This window comes from Trichomycterus rosablanca, chromosome 5, assembly GCF_030014385.1.
Source record: "Trichomycterus rosablanca isolate fTriRos1 chromosome 5, fTriRos1.hap1, whole genome shotgun sequence".
Lineage (NCBI taxonomy): Eukaryota > Metazoa > Chordata > Actinopteri > Siluriformes > Trichomycteridae > Trichomycterus > Trichomycterus rosablanca.
Window position 1 is genome coordinate 7,113,674 of NC_085992.1, and position 20,962 is coordinate 7,134,635.

Here is a 20,962-nt window from a genome sequence, read left to right on the forward strand (position 1 = left end):
GTAATACATATTACATTTCAGTCCCAAATATTAAAGTTACCTACTTTACAATTACATTTTAGATTTTTGCTGTTCACTTTCTCATAAACAGAATAAATCTGTGTTAAGTGTGAGCCACTTTCACCTGCTGTGTGACTTGACATGGACTGTTCGGAGACTACACCGTTTTAGATTACACACTATTCAGCAGCTCCTCTTTGTTGGATCTCTGGGGAACCTAATCTTGCAGAGGATTCACTTAGCAGGTGATGACAGCTGAGTATGATTTCATGCACTACCATAACACGGTCCACTTTCCCAGCACTCTATCTGATGCATTTGATAGTGAGTGCATTGAGGATTCTCTATTTGTCTATCAGCAGGAGGCAGGCCACCTTTGCCCGCTTCCAGGTGAGGTTTGAGCCCCTGAGAGAAGGCAAAAAGACCTCACTGTGGGACATGAAGGCTCATCTAACAACTAAACAAAGATGCTGTGGACAGATCATGATCACAGTTGGGACTGGCCATCATTAGCTGTGATCATACTTACCAGTAAGACAATACAGGAAATCCAGCTTTTTAAAACAGAGAAAATAAAACATATCATATCATGTAACAAAACTACAGAATGGTGTGCAAGGGCCAAATGGGTTTTGAGACATTAGATAAAAGAAAAACAATCTATTAGACAGTTGAGACTTACATTATTTGAATGAAAATATTGTTGTGTTTTCTCTTTTATCTGTGTGAGAATGTACTTCTGCAAGTGCTGGGATGAAGAGTGTGTGCTTTTCTCACCAGTATTAGCAGGCAGTGGTTGGATAGGTCTATGTGATCCGGGATAGTGGAAAACACAGACAGGACCAGACAGCCAAACACCAGGATGAAACTGTCAGGAATCAACACACACACACACACACATTTAATTAATAAGTAATTGTCCCTGCATGGATGCATGCAATGTGTCCTTCATTTCAACCCCATGAGAAGCGCTGATCTGTATCATCTAAGTGTAAAAAAGTAGACTGACTGAGTAAAGTGCACCCGTGCCATGCCGTGCTCCATTTGGCACAGTGCACTGACCAAGACTTATCACGTTCTATCATCTACCAAAAATGTTCAGCATGAGCAAAAACGTGAAGTAGCGAGCAGAATATAAACCTGATTTTTGCCTGGGATCAGACCCAGTGGCAGCAGTTTTATTGCCAGTGTCTGGCCTGGTCTGATAAAACTGATGTCTAAACACCACCGCACACACTCACAAACACACACACACACAACAGTGACCAATTTCCAAACAACAAGAGCTCACTAAGTCACCCTATTTATTTTAATACCATTTGTTTTTAAACTGGGATGTCCAATATATATATACATACACACCGATCAGGCATAATATTATGACCACCTCCTTGTTTCTACACTCACTGTCCATTTTATAAGCTCCACTTACCATATAGAAGCACTTTGTAGTTCTACAATTACTGACTGTAGTCCATCTGTTTCACTGAATGCTTTTTTAGCCCCCTTTCACCCTGTTATTCAATGGTCAGGACCCCCACAGGACCACTACAGAGTAGGTATTATTTAAGTGGTGGATCATTCTCAGCAGTGGATCAGACACAGTTTTTAAAAACCGTGTCCACTCACTGTCCACTCTATTAGACACTCCTACCTAGTTCGTTCACCTTGTAGATGTAAAGTCAGAGACGATCACTCATCTACTGCTGTTTGAGTTGGTCATCTTCTAGACCTTCATCAGTGGTCACAGGATGCTGCCCACGGGGTGCTGTTGGCTGGATATTTTGGTTGGTGGACTATTCTCAGTCCAGCAGTGACAGTGAGGTGTTTAAAAACTCCAGCAGTGCTGCTGTGTCTTATCCACTCATACCAGCACAACACACACTAAAACACCACCACCATGTCAGTGTCACTGCAGTGCTGAGAATGATCCACCACCTAAATAATATCTGCTCTGTGGGGGTCCTGTGGGGGTCCTGACCATTGAAGAACAGCATGAAAAGGGGCTAACAAAGCATGCAGAGAAACAGATAGACTACAGTCAGTAATTGTAGAACTACAAACTGCTTCTATATGGTAAGTGGAGCTGATAAAATGGACAGTGAGTGTAGAAACAAGGAGAAACAAGACATAATGTTACGCCTTACCGGTGTGTACTGTATATATATGTATACACCCAGGCCTTTCTTGCAGAGAGGCGACAGTGCTGCACAGTTTTTCCCAGCTTGGCAGCCATGAACCTTTCTGTCTGGAGTTTGCATGTTCTCCTTGTGTCCCTGTGGGTTTCCTCCGGGTGCGCCGGTTTCCTCCCACAATCCAAAGGCATACAGTCAGACTGGAGCCACTAAAATTGCCCTAAGTGTGAGTGTGTGTGAATTAGGGCTGGGCGATTTTCACGATTAATTCGGTTAATTCGCATGAACGTTTTCACCCGATGTTAGAATGTGACAATCGCGATTGTTTACATACTTTATATTTTAATTAAAATACCAACATGTCACGAAGCAGAAACTGACCAGACGCCCATGGAATATAAATCAGGGAAAGTTTAGAGTCCAAAACCAGCGAAACCCAAAACAGTAAACGGAAGACAACAAGGATTATACACGGTAACGGTTAGATTCAGTAATAAGGAACGCAAACACGATCGGCAAAACGAGACACAAACAGAAGAGTTTCATTAAGATTCACTGAATCAAACACCACTGAACTGAATCAAAATACGGAGCCGATGAGCGTGATCAGGATTGGCTGGAAAGTGACGAATTACATTTACTCGCGTTACTGTAATTGAGTAGTTTTTTTTGTGTACTTGTACTTTTTAAAGTAGATTTACAGCCTGTAATTTTACTTTTACTTAAGTAAGTTTTGTACTAAGAATTGTAATTCGCTACATTTTAAATCACATCCGTTACTGAGTAAAAAAAAAAATCGCGTCTGGGAAACTGCTGCAGTAAATTCTGCGATAGGGAGTCGGATCTTTTGTCTCGGTTCCTTTTAAAGAGCCGTATGTATGTAACGACTCCCAAATGCGCAAATCAGTTCCTTTATTTTGGCTTAAAGGGCCGTTCAATCGAACACAGTTTGAAAGTTTTATGGGACTAAAATGACACATTACACATCCTTAAATGTTTAAAATGTTGTTTCCACCCCCCAAATCACAAGAGGACAAAATCAAAGCTGAGCTGAGTGATCACTTGATGCCCCCCCAATGTAGATACTGATACAGACTTACTCAGTGGTGGAAACAGCACAGTACAGGCTCGTGTTCCTTTTAAGAACTTTTTGTAGTTTTTTTCCTAATGTAAAGAGGTTCTGCTGAACATTATTTAAAATAAAAGTTGTTTGTGAGCTATTCTTAGATATAGATAGATAAGGATATAGATAATTTAGATCTATTTTGTTTTAATTATTGTTAATTATTGTGATATCGTTATTGTTATAAAGTTTGAGTTCCTTAAAAGGATAATTATAGGTGGTGCTGTTACTATTTTTGCACTTCTGCTGCCTTTAATTACAATGCAAAAAAAGAAATTTGAGTCTTATTTTAATTGCATTATACAAGAACAAAAAAAATCGAAATCGTAATCGACAATCGGGTATAATTTAAAAATAATCGAGATTTTTTTTTGCAAAATCGCCCAGCCCTAGTGTGAATGTGTTGTGTGTCTGCCCTGTCACCAACTGGCGATCTGTCCAGGGTGTTTCCTGCCTTTCGCCCAATTAATTAGACCCACTGTGACCCTGACCGGGATAAAACGGTGGTTAAACAGACAGTGACAATGATTGATTAAATACTGTTTATCGTGGCTCATAATCAAGGTTGAGGCTGAGTTGTTAGGGTTAAAACATCTCAGTCCCCAGTGTATCTCTCTCTCTCTGGTGATCTGGATTTTCTGTTTTTCCATCTCACTCGATCTATCTTTGTCTCTTTCTTGCTCTTTTTTGAAAAGCTGATGAGTAATATGCCAGTGCTGAAACTGTTGAGAGAAAGACTGTACAGTATGTGTGTCTGTGACAGTCGTCAGCAGTGATTTATTTATGTGTTAACAGATGCTGTGGCCCTGCTGACATCCCTCACTTTCTTCACTATTTTACTGTGTATCTGTGAGCTATGGCCTGTCTGTCCAGCCTTTACCTACGCACAAACATGCTCAAGAGACGATTAGAATCAATTAATCATTTCTCTTTTTCCCTCAACCAGCCATGAATGTATGTCAGGCATGTATTCATCATGACCATCTTGTCCATAAGCACAAAGTACATGGAACAGTGGTCTCCTTGCAAGATTAGGTTCAGTAGCCATTGTTACCTGTTATGCTGAGTAAAATGATTAATCAAGGAAGGAACAGCTTATAACTTTTAAATAGCACACATTTTCCTCAACAGCTGGAAACCCATTAACTAACATTGCAAAGTCCAATAGGATACACTAGAGGGCACTGAGGCAGTCTGTCTCACGCACACACTTGCACACACCCACCCACACACACACTTTCTATTTTGATAGTAAGAAGGGAAATTGATTTAATACAATTAAACTATGACAATCAACAGCTTTTTCTAATATTACAAACTCGCAAAACATGACAGTCGCCTAATAAGAAACAGACAATTGACTGGAAAACAAAGCGGTGTTTTGCAGCTCAACTTTTCAGATGTCATGCTACATTGCAATTTGCTATAGTTAATGTTTAGTGCCGTTTTTATTTGATTTATCTTTAGCAACTGCTTTAGCCAGATTAGATGGATGGATGGATGGATGGATGGACGGACGGACGGACGGACAGACAGACAGACAGATAGATCCCTTTATTAATCCCAAAAGGAAAGTCAAGTATTACAACAGCTCCAGGTACATCAGAAAAAATTAGTAAAGGCTTAAGGTGCATTAGAAAAAAAATTAAGTAAGTAAAAGAGTAAAAATGATTAATTAAGTCTCAAGGTGCGTAAGAAATATTAAGTAAGTATTACAGTACAATGCTGACAGCTATTGCAAGGCATCACTCTATTGATAATCTAAATTTAAAAGTCGGTCCACCTACTGGCATGTTTTTGGACTGAAAAACCCCCCCAAAAAAACATGACAAACTCCTGGCCTGCCTGCAGTCCAGATCTGTCTACTGTTAAAAACATACGATGCATTGGGGAGGAGGGGCGGCATGGTGACTAAGTGGGTAGCACTGTCACCTTACAGCAAGAAGGTCCTGGGTTCGATCCCTAGGTGGGGCGGTCTGGGTCCTTTCTGTGTGCGGTTTGCATGTTCTCCCCATGTCTGCGTGGGTTTCCTCCAGGTGCTCCGGTTTCCTCCCACAGTCCAAAGACATGCAAGTGAGGTGAATTGGAGATACTAAATTGTCCATGACTGTGTTTGATATAACCTTGTGAACTGATTAACCTTGTAATGAGTAACTACCGTTCCTGTCATGAATGTAACCAAAGTGTAAAACACGACGTTAAAATCCTAATAAACAAACAAACAAACGGGGAGGAGCATCAGACAGTGGTGACCACGGACTCTATAGCAGCTGAAGTCTCGTATCAAGCAAAAATGAGCTAAGATTCCTCTTGTAAAACTCTAAATTAGTATAATCAGTTCCCAACTGATTAAAAAGGTAAACACGTCTTCATTCAGCATTTTTTATAGTAACAAAATACAATGGAGTTGATCTGTGAAAACATTGGAAATCTTTGAATTTTGTCAGTTAAGTAAGGGTTTAATTATTCAATTAAAATCAACAAATTACAGCGTTGCTGCATTTTACGTCATCCTACGTGCGCTCCCGAGAAGAAGGCTGTTCGAAATCCTAGATGCCTTAATATGCTCACTAGTAAGGTATCTTAAAATTTCAACGGTATTTTGACTCAAGAACGAGGGAGCATCTGATGCTGCCTTAGCGGTGCAGGCAATCCCAGCATTCAGTGCAGCACAACTTTTCTCAGAAAAATAAAGAAAAATAAAAACATGGCTGATGGTGCGGAGATATTTTTAAACCTAAATAAATTATTACTGAATTTTAATTTGTATGAACTTGCACAAGTGTCGTTTATTTGCAAATTCAGGCTTGTCAGCTAACTTAACTGTTTTCGGTACACTGAGGGAGATGTTAGTTGACATGCTAGCGCGTTGTGCCACCTCATCCCATTGGTTTAAATGGCATGAGGCTAACTGTGTTAGCTTAGTTGGCGAAAACTGATGGAATCGCTGTCTAAGTAGCGCATTCGAATAACCTGCCTTATGAGTCAATGACGTATTAGAATCCTACTTAGGCAGCTGCCTATTTAGGCAGTAAGACAGCAAGGCAGCTCACTAGGTTTTCAAACACACCCAAGGTGTTTTAATTTCCTTATAAGCTGATTTGTGCTTAAAATGCATAAATTAATATACAAATATTTGTACTATGTATATTTAGTACGCGTTTTGTGCTTATTAGCTGGAAAATAAGTTTCTTTCATCGCTGTAGTACTGTGTAATATTTCACGTCCTATCATGTGCCTGTGTGTGAGTGTGAGTCTGTGTGGGCTACACTAATGGCTCTTAAAAATATTACTACACAATGTCTTATTAGGGCGGCATGGTGGCTCGGTGGGTAGCACTGTCGCCTCACAGCAAGAAGGTCCTGGGTTCGATCCCCAGACGGGGCGGTCCGGGTCCTTTCTGTGCGGAGTTTGCATGCTCTCCCTGTGTCTGCGTGGGTTTCCTCCGGGACATCCGGTTTCCTCCCACAGTCCAAAAACATGCAGTCAGGTTAATTGGAGACACTGAATTGCCCTATAGGTGAATGGATGTGTGTGTGTGTGTGTGTGTGTGTATGTGTGTGTGTCTGCCCTGCAATGGACTAGCATCCCGTCCAGGGTGTTACTGTGTGCCTTGCGCCCATTGAAAAGCTGGGATAGGCTCCAGCACCCCCCTGCGACCCTAATTGGATAAGCGGATAAGAAAATGAATGAATGTCTTGCTATTAATGCATTTACATTTTAACAGTTAATTATGTCTGTCAAAGTATTAAAAGAGGGCAAAACGATAGAAATACACTGAAGTGAAAAGACGTGGAGTGGAGAAAAAGAAGAGAAAGGTAGAAAAAAAGACAAGAAAGTAGGAAAGTGTTCTCTTTGGACTCTTTTAGCTCACAGGTCATGTCTTGGGCTCTTGACAAGATAAATATGCTAATTCATTTTCCATTGGATTACTATGAAATATTAAGTAGGCAAAGCAGAGTCCAAAAGACAATATCGCCTGAGTTATAACGGCTGCTCTGTGAGTTATTGAATGCCGTGTACAAATAACCTGCAGACATCTGGCTCTGATTTGGCTTGAGCTCCTAACAACCCTCATCTGTGCTGTTTGAGAGAAAAGCTTCTGTTTATCCTGTTGCAGTCCAGTTACACACCGCATCTGCTCACACACACACAGCACTGGGGTCAGTGTAAAAGCAGTTACATCTGAAAATGAAAAGTCAAAGTATGTCTTCCTACAGGCCTGAGATCAGTATTATGCTTACAATACGCGAGATGTCGGTTGTGTATCTTCCTTTGCTTTGGCAGCGATGATAACAGGTGATTATAGTATTTTATAATGTGGTTAAATGAGAATCCTTCGAATAGTTTGGAACGCTGCAAATCTTTGAGTACGATCATACGTGGCGCAGAGCCGCTGACCTGCATCCAAGTTCATTTTGCTCTTTGAAAGTTCCTCAGGTTCATTCTGACCTGATGATATCATTCTGATACAGCCCTCCAAATTCCTTTCTAGGTTCTTTTAAACTGGACATTTTTGATGTTTAATCATGCACCTGTTTGTTTCTGGTAGTATTTTTGTTTCTATTTTTACTGACAACTTACAGAATTAAAAAATATAAATATATACACCAATCAGGCATAACATTAAAACCACCTCCTTGTTTCTACGCTCACTGTCCATTTTATCAGCTCCACTCACCATATAGAAGCACTTTGTAGTTCTACAATTACTGACTGTAGTCCATCTGTTTCTCTACATGCTTTGTTAGCCCCCTTTCATGCTGTTCTTCAATGGTCAGGACCCCCACAGGACCACCACAGAGCAGGTATTATTTGGGTGGTGGATCATTCTCAGCACTGCAGTGACACTGACATGGTGGTGGTGTGTTAGTGTGTGTTGTGCTGGTATGAGTGGATCAGACACAGCAGCGCTGCTGGAGTTTTTAAACACCTCACTGTCATTGCTGGACTGAGAATAGTCCACCAACCAAAAATACCCAGCCAACAGCGTCCCATGGGCAGCGTCCTGTGTCCACTGATGAAGGTCTAGAAGATGACCAACTTAAACAGCAGCAAAAGATGACCAATCGTCTCGGACCAACTAGGTAGGAGTGTCTAATAGAGTGGACAGTGAGTGGACGCGGTATTTCAAACTCCACCTAAATATTACCTGCTCTGTGGTGGTCCTGACCATTGAAGAACAGCATGAAAGCAGGTTAAAAAGGTATGTAGAGAAATACATGGACTACAGGAAGTAATTGTAGAACTACAAAGTGCTTCTATATGGTAAATGGAGCTGATCAAATGGACAGTGAGTGTAGAAACAAGGAGGTGGTTTTAATGTTATGGTTGATCGGTGTATATTTCGCTAAGGACCAGGGACACAAGGATGTGGCTTTGATTTTCACCTTCTGTCACTGCCTGTGAAAAGTCTGTCATTTTCTTTCTATGTCCACTTGAAAAGCATGCAAGTAAGTGAAGTGGGTACCTTAAGGTCTTTCATGCTTTGGTGCCCTGATTAAGGTGTGTTTTTTTTGTTTGTTTGTTTGTTTTATGCATTTTCTTCCCATTTTCCTCCGGATTTAGCACACTTAATTTTGTCTTCCGCTGCTGAGAGATGCCAGATTGCATCCGAGGAGAGCACGTCACTGTACACGCCTCTCCCGACACGTGCACAGCCCTCCTCTTCTCGCCCCTGCTATCTGCATAGGCGTCTCTTCCACCAATCAGGGTCCTTACACAGCGTATGAAGACCCACTCAGCTACCCACACATCTTCCAGCCCCCACCCTGCAGATACGGTGGCCAGTTAGTATCTGCTGCAGGCACTAACAATTATGCCCGCCAGATGGTGCCCAGCCGACCGGAGGCAACACCGAGTTTCGAACCGAGGAGTTCAGAAACTCGGTGCTGGTGTGCTAGCGGAATATCCCCCCGTGCCACCTGGGCGCCTACAAGGTGTGTTTTTGCCTTGTGTCCAGTGTTTGTGCATGGTGCTGATCAGAACAAAAGTGTTATTGTGAATAATTGGAAATAAATGATTTATTAAAAGTAATAAAATAAATGAAAGATAATTTGTTGTTTAAGCTGGCTAATACATTTTCTGACCACACACTCGACTGCATCTGCAAACTTAGATTAGGCAAAACTAGCCTAATTAGCCATAAGTAGCAAACCCACAGATGGATGTGATTGGCTAGCATAACACAATTATTACCAAAGGAATAAGGGATCATTTTGATGGTCATTTTAACTGCCACATTGCTACCATGCTAATGTTAATGCACAGAAAATGCTCTTGTAATAACATCAGATTAAATGAGAGAGAGTGCGGCTGCATGCTAATTGTCTTTAACAAAAACTGTAGTCAAGCAATAAAAGTAGCCGAAGTAAACAAGTGATAGATTTTACATCTTCTGTTTATAGTTTATTTTATATTTTATTTATGCTTTTTCTCCCTTTTTAGCGTGTCCAATTGCCCAATTGCGTCATGCTTCCTCTCCACCAATGCCGAACCCCGCTATGATTGAGGAGAACGAAGCTAACCCACGCCCCCGACGATACGTGGGCAGCATGCCCTATGCATCTTATCACCTACACTTTGACAAGTGCAGTGCAGCTCAGCACTGTGTACTGAGAGACACACTCTGAGAGCACTCTTTTCTCATCTCTGTGCAGGCGCCATCAATCAGCCAGCAGAGATCGTATTTCATTAGTTATGAGAGCGAGACCCTATCCGGCTTAATCCCACCCATCTCTGAACAACAGGCCAATCGTTGTTCATGTGGCCGCTCAGCCTTAGCCGGTAGGCAGAGCTGAGATTCGATACGATGTATTCAAGATCCCAGCTCTGGTTCCAGCGTGTTTTTTTTTTACTGCTGTGCCACCTGAGCGGCCTCTGTTTATAGTTTATGACTGGGAAAATAACATCATCACACGTTTCACCACGTGAAACCAGATACCTGGTTTCATTACATCTCGAAATAGTTTAAGTTCAGAAGGACAGCGTTAAACTGCACCCAATTATAAAGTAGGTTAAAATGAAGAAGACACTTTGAATAATAGTTTGAATAGATTGAATTCATGTGTTTCAGCCAAAACAATTAACAGGTGTAATAAATCAGTTATCAATAATCAATTGGAAATTATGTGCTTTCAACTTGGCAGCAATAAGTTAGGAAAGGCCCTCTCCTATTCCATCATTACTTTGCCCCTGTGTACCAAGCATGGTCTATAAAGACATAAAGAAAAGTCTGGTTAAAAGAAGCTTCACTGGCCTGCACAGAGCCCTGACCTCAGCCCCACTGAATGACCTGGAACACTGAGGCTTTCTTGACCAACACCAGATCTGGATATTAAGTGTAATTGTGGGCTGAAGGACGAACTGTGAAATACAAGTGAACTCATTCTGTCTGGTAAAACAAAAGCTCACATCCCTCTGTTCTTCAGCCCATTGGCAGCTGCTGCTGTTTATGTCCAATAGCCCGTTTATACACAATGACACGCCTTCTTAACAGCTTCACTTGTGTAAATAAAGTCTTGCACATCACAAAGCATTAAATTACATGCTCAATTACGCACATTTGGATCATTCCAGAGCAGATTCATTACGGTGACACCGTTCTTGCCCAATGCTGTCTCTGGCTGTTTACAAACACTCGCCTAAAACAACCAGCAAAGTGGTTTTACCTGATTTATCTACAACAAACAAAAACGTGATTCAAAATTCAATTCAGACCTTTAAACATCTGGTTTTGTTGGGTGAAAATGTGTTTGGGTTAAATCGGGATTACTTGCAGGGTCGGCTGGAAGCTGGCGCGTCAAACAATGACTAACGCTCTCATGTAGACGCAATTCAGCTATCAACACTACATCAGAAAAAGCAAATGATTCAGTCCAGCAACTGTTTTATGAAATGTAAAGTGTATGAGAGATAATATTTAGACTAAAAATAGGTTGTAGACACTAAAGTGGGTGTTTTCATGGCTGTCTGAAGTGTGTGCACACAGTTTAAATAAAGCATAATGAACATAGCTAGTCAAACGATAAACACAAATCAAACACACGCACACACACACCATTCAAATACACTCAGTTGTAAAGAAAAACAGTCTGATGTGCTGCTGTATACACTGGTAACATGGCAAAGCTAGCTCAGTGGTTAAGGTACTGACTAGTAATCAAAAGGTTGCTGGTTCAACCCACACATCTGCCAAGTTGCCACTGATGGACACTTAAGTAAGGCCATGATCCCTCAGTTGCTTAGTCGCTTTGGATGCCACATATGTAAAAAACAGGTAATTTAGTCTTACTGCAAAACATGGAGTAAAATAAACTACTCCGAAGATTTACTTCATTTACTTAATCAAAAACCAGCTTTTATTTTTCAGACTTCGAATATGAACCAAACCAGACAGTGTAGCAGGGTGTGAGAAATAATGAGAAACATCAGTTATGTCTAATATTGTTAAACATATATAATATATGTCAGAGAAGCTATACCTCTGGCCTTAATAATATTTTTTTTGTCAATAACTTCGCTTCAAAAACATGGCATGACCCTAAGTGACCTTTGTGGAACAATGACACAGTCAATAGCTTTTGCATAATTATTCATAAAATATTATTTATAATGTCTAATAATTCTATTATTATATAAAATTAGTTCTATATTCATTCATTCGATCGTTCGTCTGTTGTACCACTGCTGGAAAAGCAGGAAACACCCTGGACAGGTCTGCAGTCCATCACCGGACACACACACACATGCCACACACACACCACACATTCACACATGGGGCAATTGGCCTTACTGCATGTCCCTTGACTTGTGGGAAAAAAGTATCTGGAGTACCCAGAAGAAACCCACTCAGACTCTCAGTGGCTTAACTAAGAGCTCATGGGCCCCAGTACAAAAAGAAATTTGGGCCCCCTCAACAATATATATAGGTACTCACTCAGAAGTTCATGCGGCGTGCCTTCGTTCAGGTTACACAAATTCCCAAAATCCTGTGCACTCACTATATTTTGATTACATGTATTCTGATATTTCATTGTCTTTTAGTTATTTTAATATTGTGCTTATTATATATATATATATATATATATACTGTATGTATATATATATATATATATATATATATATACAGTGTATCACAAAAGTGAGTACACCCCTCACATTTCTGCAGATATTTAAGTATATCTTTTCATGGGACAACACTGACAAAATGACACTTTGACACAATGAAAAGTACTCTGTGTGCAGCTTATATAACAGTGTAAATTTATTCTTCCCTCAAAATAACTCAATATACAGCCATTAATGTCTAAACCACCGGCAACAAAAGTGAGTACACCCCTTAGTGAAAGTTCCTGAAGTGTCAATATTTTGTGTGGCCACCATTATTTCCCAGAACTGCCTTAACTCTCCTGGGCATGGAGTTTACCAGAGCTTCACAGGTTGCCACTGGAATGCTTTTCCACTCCTCCATGACGACATCACGGAGCTGGCGGATATTCGAGACTTTGCGCTCCTCCACCTTCCGCTTGAGGATGCCCCAAAGATGTTCTATTGGGTTTAGGTCTGGAGACATGCTTGGCCAGTCCATCACCTTTACCCTCAGCCTCTTCAATAAAGCAGTGGTCGTGTTAGAGGTGTGTTTGGGGTCATTATCATGCTGGAACACTGCCCTGCGACCCAGTTTCCAGAGGGAAAGGGTCATGCTCTGCTTCAGTATTTCACAGTGCATATTGGAGTTCATGTGTCCCTCAATGAAATGTAACTCCCCAACACCTGCTGCACTCATGCAGCCCCAGACCATGGCATTCCCACCACCATGCTTGACTGTAGGCATGACACACTTATCTTTGTACTCCTCACCTGATTGCCGCCACACATGCTTGAGACCATCTGAACCAAACAAATTAATCTTGGTCTCATCAGACCATAGGACATGGTTCCAGTAATCCATGTCCTTTGTTGACATGTCTTCAGCAACTGTTTGCGGGCTTTCTTGTGTAGAGACTTCAGAAGAGGCTTCCTTCTGGGGTGACAGCCATGCAGACCAATTTGATGTAGTGTGCGGCGTATGGTCTGAGCACTGACAGGCTGACCCCCTACCTTTTCAATCTCTGCAGCAATGCTGACAGCACTCCTGCGCCTATCTTTCAAAGACAGCAGTTGGATGTGACGCTGAGCACGTGCACTCAGCTTCTTTGGACGACCAATGCGAGGTCTGTTCTGAGTGGACCCTGCTCTTTTAAAACGCTGGATGATCTTGGCCACTGTGCTGCAGTTCAGTTTTAGGGTGTTGGCAATCTTCTTGTAGCCTTGGCCATCTTCATGTAGCGCAACAATTCGTCTTTTAAGATCCTTAGAGAGTTCTTTGCCATGAGGTGCCATGTTGGAACTTTCAGTGACCAGTATGAGAGAGTGTGAGAGCTGTACTACTAAATTGAACACACCTGCTCCCTATGCACACCTGAGACCTAGTAACACTAACAAATCACATTACATTTTGGAGGGAAAATGACAAGCAGTGCTCAATTTGGACATTTAGGGGTGTAGTCTCTTAGGGGTGTACTCACTTTTGTTGCCGGTGGTTTAGACATTAATGGCTGTATATTGAGTTATTTTGAGGGAAGAATAAATTTACACTGTTATATAAGCTGCACACAGACTACTTTTCATTGTGTCAAAGTGTCATTTTGTCAGTGTTGTCCCATGAAAAGATATACTTAAATATCTGCAGAAATGTGAGGGGTGTACTCACTTTTGTGATACACTGTATATATATATATATATATATATATAATAATGATAATATATAATGTGCAATATAGCGATAACAACCTGGCGAGTGCAGCCAATTGGTTCATGTCGTGGAGGGCCCCCGCACGCCATGGGGCCCAGTGCACCTGTCCCCCCGGTAGTTACGCTCCTGCAGACACTGAAAGGACCCTGGCCGTCTGGCTGGGAAATTCGAACCTAAAATCTAACCCAGGCACTTCTTGCTCTGAGACGACAGCACTACCCACTGTGCCACCTAAATGAATTATTACAGATGTAAAAAACTTTTAATAGCTATTTTCGAATTAATGTCTTTTCTTCTTTGTCATTAACTCATTTATATGTTAAATTTATCCACAAAGAGGCAGGAGTGTTACCTCATTTTACTGTATCATTCATTCGAGGACCAAGGCAGCTATTTTAACAAGTGGAGTAAGAAAATCATCAACCACACTTGCACTTTGTGGACAAGATTAAATACCAGGGTCTAACACAGGCCTGTTGTTGTCCAATCAGAATGTTGTCGTGGTGCTGTCCAGGGTACTGAAACTGTTCCCATAATGCCACAGCCATGTCACAGAAAATGTTTTCACTGCAGCGTCATGAATTATTGACAGGTCCACATTAATCAGTGAATCCCTAAAGGTATATTAAATGAGAATATTATATACAATAATATATTGCACACCGTGATCATGCTCATTATGAGGAGGTTTCTTAAATGAGTGAACTTATAGGGTCTTCAGGCCTCATTTAAACTCACCTACCACAGCGCTAATGTGTAACCCACACCACATCTGACGTTAAAGGAGCGTCGTTCTTCTGTAATTCCTCCCAAACACTTTTACAGAAGGAGGCAGTTTAAGATCTCACAATTATGGCCAAATAAAACAGTAAGGAAGCCCGTAAAGCTCACTCAGCTCTGCGCTAACTGCAAACCTATTGAATCATTTCAACCACACACACATCAGATCTGTTTGCTTCTCACCCCCTCTGGCTGGCTGATGTAACAGAGCAATGAGCTATTGAGTGCTGCTCTGGGTCTCGCAGTCTGTCTTAGGGAGGACAAGCAGAAGACAGGATGTCCCGCTGCCAAGAGTCTATTAACTAATCCCTGTTTATAAAGTCTACTTCACTATCTTACAAGACTGATCGGGTAGATAAAACACAGGGTTTTATTTCTAAGCAACTACTTAACAAAACACGGCAGAGCCAAGGCTTTCAAAGCCTCGAGAAATCTTCGGGGCAATAGTTGACTGAAGTGAGTGCAAACACTTACTAAGCTTGTACCATCAGCAATCAGTCATTATAATTATTAGGCTCATTAGTCAGAAAGCACAAATAATAACACGTGCCCACTGTTTATTCCTTTTTGAAACATAAACAGTGACCGTAATTCTATTTTTGTCATTCTATTTTTAACTGTGATCTTTCAGTAATTTTTGGAAGGCGAAGAAGCAGTAGTTCGTCCAAGAATTTTCTTGAGACACACTGGTGCTTGTGTTGCTGTCATCTGGGTTTCTAACAAATGCAGTTCTTTATTCATTTTTTAACTGTAGCCAGACTCTCTTACAACGGATTTTAAAAGTCTACACACCCTTGTGCAGGTTTTGTAATGTGCCAAAATTTAGAAAGTGAAAAATCATTTCAGATTTAATTCCACATTTAATGTGACCAACAATCTGTGCAATTCAATTGAAAAAAAATAAAATTAAAATTGTTTAGAGGGAAAAAATAAAATAATGCAATGTAATGTAATGTAATGTGGCTGCGTGTGTCCCCCTCTTATAACTGGAGATGTGTTCACACGTGAACCAATCACATTTAAGCTCATGTTAAATAGTAGTCAGTCCCTGCCATCAATTAAAGTGACTCTAATTACCCCTATATAAAGTTCAGCTCTTTTGCACCTTACAGCTAAAGGTACGGTCTGCAAAGTGCTTACAAAGCATCAAAGGGAGCTCATTGTTAAAGGCATCAGTCAGGAAAGGGTACAAAAAAATTCCAAAGCATTACACATACCATGGAACACAGTGAAGATTAAATATGGCACAACAGTGACATTACAAAGAACTGGACGTCGATAAAAAGACAAGATGAAAACTGCTCTAGGAGGCTGCCAGGAGGCCTACAGGAACATTAAAGCGGCTGCAGGAATTTCTGGCTAGTACTGGTTGTGTACTACATGTGTCAACAATCTTCCATGTTCATCATATGTCTGGGCTGTGGGGTAGGGTGGCAAGAAAAAGGGCAATGCACAGGGAGGACAAGGTTTTCAAAACGATGTTAAACCACCATGAGATCAAGAACAGAAACTGAACTGATATCAGATACTCTTAAAGAAGCAAAGATTGTAGCACTGGCAGAGGTATTTAAACAAAACATGAAAAACACTAGGCAGGTTGTGGGTGCCACAATATATTAAAGTCCATGGTTTTAGAATGTGATGCCCAAAAAGCTCATGGTCAGGTGTTCACATACAAAGCTCTAGAGGCCTGTAACTTCAATTAGTTATTTTGTTTACTTGACCTAAAAATAGTCAAGGTCAGTTTAAATGACAAATCAGACTTTATAAATGTTTATGTAATCTTTAGGTACGAGAGGCTTATCTACATCTGGAAAATACAACTCAATTGTATGGAAGTTCTCAGTGGTTACGGTACTGGACTGGTAATCAGATGATCACTGGTTCAATCCCCACCACCTCCAATGTTGCCACTGTTGGGCCTCTGAGCAAAGCCCTTAACCCTCAATTGTTTGCATTTGCTAAATGAAAGTAGGGTAAAATGAAATGTAATGTAAATCTAGCCCTTACAAACATAAGCCTAAGAAAACTGCGACTGTTCTTCCTTTTTTTGAATCACAGATTAAGGTATCTGTGGTGGTAGAAGATAACCTAGTAGCTAAAATGTTAGCAAAAGTCATACGTTGCTGTTTTTGTTTCTGTTGCAAAGCTCTCTATTGTCGTACATTTTCTCTTTGCTCCCATGTAGTACAGACTTGGTGATGTTGGTGATGTGTAGATCTAAAATGTGATTTGTGATCACAATGTTCTGCCTACTGAGTTACTTTCTACTGAAAAAGTACAAATAAAAAACACACAAAAAAGCAGGACACAAAATGTGCTTGCCCGAAACACATAATTCTAGGCAACCAATTTTATCAACCCTAAGGGCTTGACACTTATCATTATAAGCAGTTCTCATGAAGGCAATGGTCAGTTGTAAATGACCAGTCTTTTTTACACTCTTGTGGGTGTAACAAAGAATAGCAAAACAACTCCTAGACAAAACAACTGCTACCATAAAAACAAGATGTTGAATTATTTAAATGACAAAGTAAAAAAATTACAATTATCCTCAGTCACCAGGGCGTGACAGACAGTGGCAGAGAAACACACTCAGCAGTGAGCTGAACATTTAGAGTCATAATGATTCCTAAGGGCAGTTGACATCGCCCGTTTGTTTGAGGAGCATGGCCAAATTTCCATGATGCAGTGCTGCTTGGCTTTGAAGGTGTGGGCCAGGAAACTCTCCCTAACTCGCTTATCCCCCTCCTCTTTTATCGTTTCTCTTTTGGGTACTATTAAGAAGAGTGGGAGTTTAAGACACAAGCTCTTTTCCATGTGATGAGCACAAATCCTGTTCTAACAGGATCCAGACCCAGGGAAACTGGTGAGCTCCAGCAGCTGACAGGCTCCATAAACACTGCTGGCATAAAGGTAGACAGCAGCAGGTTCTCATCAAACCCTAAACGCTGCCCCCGTACTCCCTTACTTGCCTCCTTTTCTTTTCCTTTCCACCACACTCTGTGTAAGTCTGTACTAACCAGATGTCAGTATATGTCTATAAATCGCTGATAGAGGTGAAGAAGATTACTAAAAAGAGAAAAGGCAGAGGAGTTATGGAGACAGGTAAAAGAGGAGATAAAGAATTGGACAGGTAGTAGGAGCCTGAATAACCAGGACCCAACAACATTTTTTTATTAGTTTTGACTCTGCAGTGACTACACAGGGATTAAATCCTATTAGCTGAGGTTTGTTTGTTTGTTTATTAGGATTTTAACGTCATGTTTTACACTTTGGTTACATTCATGACAGGAACTGTAGTTACTCATTACACAAGATTCATCAGTTCACAAGTTTAATATCAAACACGGTCATGGACAATTTTCATCTCCAGTTCACCTCTTCACTTCTTCACGTCTTTGGACTGTGGGAGGAAACCGGAGCACGCAGACACGGGGAGAACATGCAAACTTCACACAGAAAGAACCCGGACCACCCCACCTGGGGATTATTAGCTAAGGTTGTGACTAAATAACCCAGTAAATGAAAACAGAGACTATGTGCATTTGTGGACAGAGATTTTCTGGCGTAAGCTAAACTTACTGCTGCTACTGTACTGAGAGTAAGTAGTTCTGCGTACTGTCACCTGGACTGTCTCAGCAGGACAGTCAGAGCTTAGCAGCCACTTCAGCTTCTGGTGGGATGGAACAGAAAAGGAAAGAAAAAGCAGGCCTGTTTCAGGACTGTTCAGTTCATATTGTTCATACACATGCCATAAGAAACTTACACATGCCATGAGATACCAAAGTTACACCAAAACAAGTCAGTACATTCTGTGTTTAGTGTACGTAAATACTGGTTCTGTATTGTTCTGCTCCTACATGCATTACATAAAATACACTGTAGATGAATCAGTAGATGAAACACAGGGTGAGCTCTCTACATAGACAGCATTTTACGTCACCCTACGCGTGCTCTCGAGAAGGAGGCTGTTTGAAATCCTAGATGCCTTAATATGCTGTCTACTAAGGTATCTTAAAATTTCAATGTTATTTTGACTCAAGAATGAGGGAGCATCCGATGCTACCTAAGCAGTGGAGGCAATCCCAGCATTCAATGCGGCATAACTTTTCTCACAGATAAATAAAAAATATGGTGGACGGTGCAGAGAAACGAACAGACTTATGTTCAAACGTAAATAAATTATTATTGATTTTTAATTTGTATAAACATGTACAAGTGTATTTATTTGCAAGTTCAGGCTCGTCAGGGACAGTTTAACCGTTTTCGGTACACGCCGGCAGATGTTATTTGACATGCTAGCGCGTTGTGCCACCTCATCCCATTTGTTTGAATGGCATAAGGCTAACTGTGTTAGCTTAGTAAGCAAAACCCAATGTCATCGCTGTCTAAGTAGTGCGTTTGAATAACCTGCCTTATGAGTCGATGACTTATTAGAATCCTCTCTACTGAGGCAGCTGCCTATGTAGGCAGTAAGACAGCAAGGCAGCTCACTAGGTTTTCGAACACCCTAAACCCTAAAATAATCTTGCAAGGACAGAGCTTTTACTTTGAGTTTGCTACAGATGGTTTTTGTAGACGCTACTTTCAATAATTCCATAATAATTGACTTGCCACCTGCAACTATAATAATATTTTTTTTAAAGGAGCAGTCTGGGGTGGTTTGCTGTTTTATTAATTATGTTTTTGTTTTGTTTTGTTTTTTTCAGATGAGGCTCAAGCAATATCAAGTGTGTGCAAAGCTAGGGACTTGTTCTACAAGTCAGTTACTAAGTCAGCTTTAACATCAGTAAGGAAGATGCTGAATCATAAATCTCTAGTGGACAAGTAATCAGAAGGTTGCTGGTTCAACCCCCAACACTGCTAAGTTGCCACTGTTGGGCCCCTGAGTAAGGCTTTTAACCATTTATTGCTCAAATTGTGTCCAGTCATAATTTTAAGTGGCTTTGGATAAAAGCGTTTGCTGAACTCCACAAATGTAAATGTGTGGCTTAATTTAATGAAACAAAAGATCCACTGGATGGAGTGAAAAATCCCAGATCATATTTAATATAATTTATTAATATTTTTACTATGAAAAATGCTTTATATTAGTCCTTTTTCATAGTCAGGGAACTTGTCCCCTGATCTCCTTTTAAACCTACTCTGGTAATAATTTATATCTAAATGAACTAATATTGTGTCAGTATTTTATACGACAATCATTAGCCTAACACGTTCTTTGGTTTACTGCATGTAGTAACAAGATGGTAATAAGCTTTTAGTAAAGAAATGGGGCTAATGCAGTGTTGTTACCATGGTTACAAGTTCTTAGCATTTTTTTAATGATAAAAAGAAGCCAAACCATCCAACAAGAGGCCATTCTGATTCAGACATGAATAAGGAAATACGCTAAATAGCATTAATACGTTTACTATTGTAAAACATAGCTGACTAACATAGCTGTATGACTAACAGATGATGCGCTCTGATTAAATTTAGATTTAAATTAATTTTTAATTATAAAAGATCCATCCCCCCTCAGACACAGCCAATCATGTACATAGACGCCCAGATGGCCGATAGCACTGAAGGAGATTTGAACCCTGGATCCCAGCAATAGTGCCCACCTGAGCACCCCAATAACAATAATAATCATAATAATAATAATCACCATAATAATAATATTCATAATAATAATAATATTCATAATAATAATAATAATAATAATAATAATGATAACAAAGGTGGTATATGGCAAAGCAGGTAGTAGGGCTGCACATCTTCAGAATTATAGAAACCTGGGTTTAATACTCAACTTCGATCACTGTCTGTGAGAAATATTGCATATTATTTGATATTCTGCTTTCGGCGTTCTAAAACCATAGTAGGATAGTAATGTAGTAACTTTCCAAAAATCTGCTAGCAGGTGCATTGGCTGTTCTAATTTTCCACCTGAAGTGAAGGGGGTGGGGGGGGGGGGGAGGAATAGCAGGTGCACTGGGGCCCATAGCGGGTGCACTCGCCCGGTCGTTATTATTATAATATTGTAGCTGCGATATGTGAGTGACACTCAGCTCAGCTTGCCGTATGCCCCCAGCATTGAACCCAATAGGTAGTTTGGATGCTCGAGCTAGGCAGTCTAAA

General features: G+C 40.6%; 1 protein-coding gene across 1 annotated transcript in view; it reads right to left on the reverse strand.

Annotated features, from left to right (window-relative positions):
* The window catches only part of kcnq5a (potassium voltage-gated channel, KQT-like subfamily, member 5a), a 123,867-nt gene that overhangs the window by 37,269 nt on the left and 65,636 nt on the right, over window positions 1–20,962 (reverse strand). Inside the window, exon 2 of the mRNA XM_062995589.1 lies at window positions 778–868. Within this exon, the coding sequence (XP_062851659.1) occupies window positions 778–868 (91 nt within the window). The remainder of the gene's footprint in view (window positions 1–777; window positions 869–20,962) is intronic.